The sequence below is a fragment of the Mesoplodon bidens genome (assembly GCF_964165515.1).
Source record: "Mesoplodon bidens genome assembly, chromosome: 13".
In the NCBI taxonomy this organism is placed as follows: Eukaryota; Metazoa; Chordata; class Mammalia; order Artiodactyla; family Ziphiidae; genus Mesoplodon; species Mesoplodon bidens.
Genome location: NC_138169.1, coordinates 23458236 through 23460534, shown reverse-complemented (window position 1 = coordinate 23460534; position 2299 = coordinate 23458236). Strand labels below are relative to the sequence as shown.

Sequence of the window (2299 nt, the reverse complement as noted above, 5' to 3'; positions counted from 1 at the left end):
TCAAGGACAATTTACATTTATTTGTTGATGACCCTGACTAAACGTACTTCAAACATAGCAGAAGTTAAAGAGTCTGTCAGGTGACGTCATCTCCTGCCAACAGCTAAAGGTGGCCCGTGTAGAGTGACATGAGCTTCATCTTCAAGCTGAGGCCCTGACTCTGGGCAAACAGCTGGTGGGTGGACCTGGTCCTTCTGGCCTGGATTGGGGCCTCCGAGGAACTACGCCTTGTTCTCATACTTGTGCTTGATGTGTTTCCATAGCTTCTGCATTTTAAAGACAAGAACCACAAACTTAGTTTTGCCTCTCACATTTTGTAAGTCCTCCCACTGCCCTGGTCTCTAAAACAAACCTGAGAGAAACATGTACCACATCCTGACAGTTTGCAGTGGGCAAACTGGAAGCAGTACTAGGCTTGATGTACATTCCTAACATTTACAGAATGCTCTGATGCTCTCAATCAGTGTGTGAAGTAAGTGGGAAGGCATGATCTCACTTTACAGGAAACAGGTAGAGAGACTGAGGGACCTACCCCCAGAGCACACAATTATTAAGGAACAGAGGCTGGAGAATGTCTCATTTCTTCAACTCCCAGGTATTACTCAAGAGGTCCTAAGTGCATGGTCCCCAAATACTTCACATTGAGCCATTTAAAAAATTTCCTCAGACTTATGATCCTTGGGTCAGGAACTAGCTGTATTCTTATTCCTAAAAGCAACAAAGATGGGTGGGTTATGACAACATCCTGAGATGCCTTCCCCACACATTGGAAATGGCCAGAGGAACTGCTTGAAGATGACCAGTAGCAGCACTTTCATAAGGGCAAAAAATTGACCTGGCCACAGGCATCAGTGGACAGAGCCTGCCTGGGCTGTAGGGCCAGACAGCTTCAAGTTAAAAACAGAGTGAGTGGCGGCACAGGCCTTATTTGTCCGAGACCTTCCCCAGTATGAGCCACAATTTAACGATAGAAAGCAGGCAAGGCATCCAGCACAGTGTCTGGCACACAGTGAGTCTAAAAAGTGCTGTTATTCTCTATCTTATGCTTCCACTTTCTCGTGAGGAATGTAACAAATGCCATTTTTTGAGAGTACCACCTACCAGGTACTGTGGCACCTTGCCTGCATCTCATATAATCCTCACAATTCCCTGAGATAGTTACTATTATTATCATTTCTATTCCACAGATAAAAGTGAAGCTCAGACAGGTTAAGAAACTTGCCCACCTTTATGCCACAGTTATTCATTGATAAGGCCCAGTATTCCCATCCAGGGCTCTCTAATTTCATACCCACCCTACTCTAAACCATTATTAATACCACCGCTGGCAGCATGGAAAGACTTTGGAACTGAAAAGTGCTATCTGAAAAGGCCAGCCACGGTATCTAAAGAGTTGTTCTTTTCACGACCGTCGCCCGCTCAAATCTGCCCTTGAAACCTTCAGAGGAGATAGGGGGTTCCGGGTCCAGCCCTGACTTGCCTCTAACTCCCTGGTGATGTGGCCCTAACAAGTCCTTTGCTCTCATTAGGTTAGTCTTCGCTTCTGCAAATGGACAAGTGGGTGTATGGGGCGGGAGACAGCAATACTTAAAACCCCTGCAAAGTGGTATCTATTGACCCCGTTTAACGTTTTAGGATTCACACCGAGCGGAGCGAACAGACGGCAGTCTGCAGACAGAAGACACCCAGGGATCCCCCCCGCTCCTCGTAAAGGTAGACTGAATCCCGCCCCACCCCCACTCTCACTGTCACCCCTCAGAGGGACCCAAGGTCAGGGACGGCCCAGGCCCTCACCCCTTCGTTGATGTGTTCGTAGATCGCGTCCGCGCCTTGATCGAAGGCGCGCTCGAAGATCACGGCGCCCACGGCTATGGTGAGGGCAAAGGTAGAGGTCCTGCGGAACAGCAGGGAGTACAACCTCGCAGTCAACGTCGGTCCCGCCATGTTTGTCCGCTGCCGAACTAGCGCCACCGCGCATGCACCGCGACCGAGCTTTCTCTCCAAAGGTCCTCAACGTGTAATGCTTTATGGGATTTGTAGTTCTTCTGGATCTCAGCGCTCGTCGTTTTGAAGTATGGAAGTAACTGATGGCTTGCGCGTGAATCAAATCACCAAAAATCCAGATCACGGCAGCCCAAATAGTTGGTAAAATGTATTACCGAATTTTTCTCCTCAATCATTTCTTGCTGATTGAATATTTTTAAACTACAACACCCAGAAGCCCTCGCGCTCCCCCCACTTCCTCCTGCGCGGTCTCAGCTTTGATTCGCAAAGGTTTCTGGGAAGGGTGGACCGATAC

General features: G+C 48.5%; 1 protein-coding gene across 1 annotated transcript; it reads right to left on the bottom strand.

The window, feature by feature from the left end:
* Window positions 1-1971, bottom strand: UQCR10 (ubiquinol-cytochrome c reductase, complex III subunit X). Its single transcript, XM_081252471.1, has 2 exons — window positions 1795-1971; window positions 1-266 (listed from the first exon to the last, which is right to left on the bottom strand). The coding sequence occupies exons 1-2, from the start codon at window positions 1942-1944 to the stop codon at window positions 222-224; spliced, it is 195 nt and encodes a 64-aa protein (XP_081108597.1). The 5' UTR covers window positions 1945-1971; the 3' UTR covers window positions 1-221.
* Window positions 1972-2299: the final 328 nt, after the last annotated feature.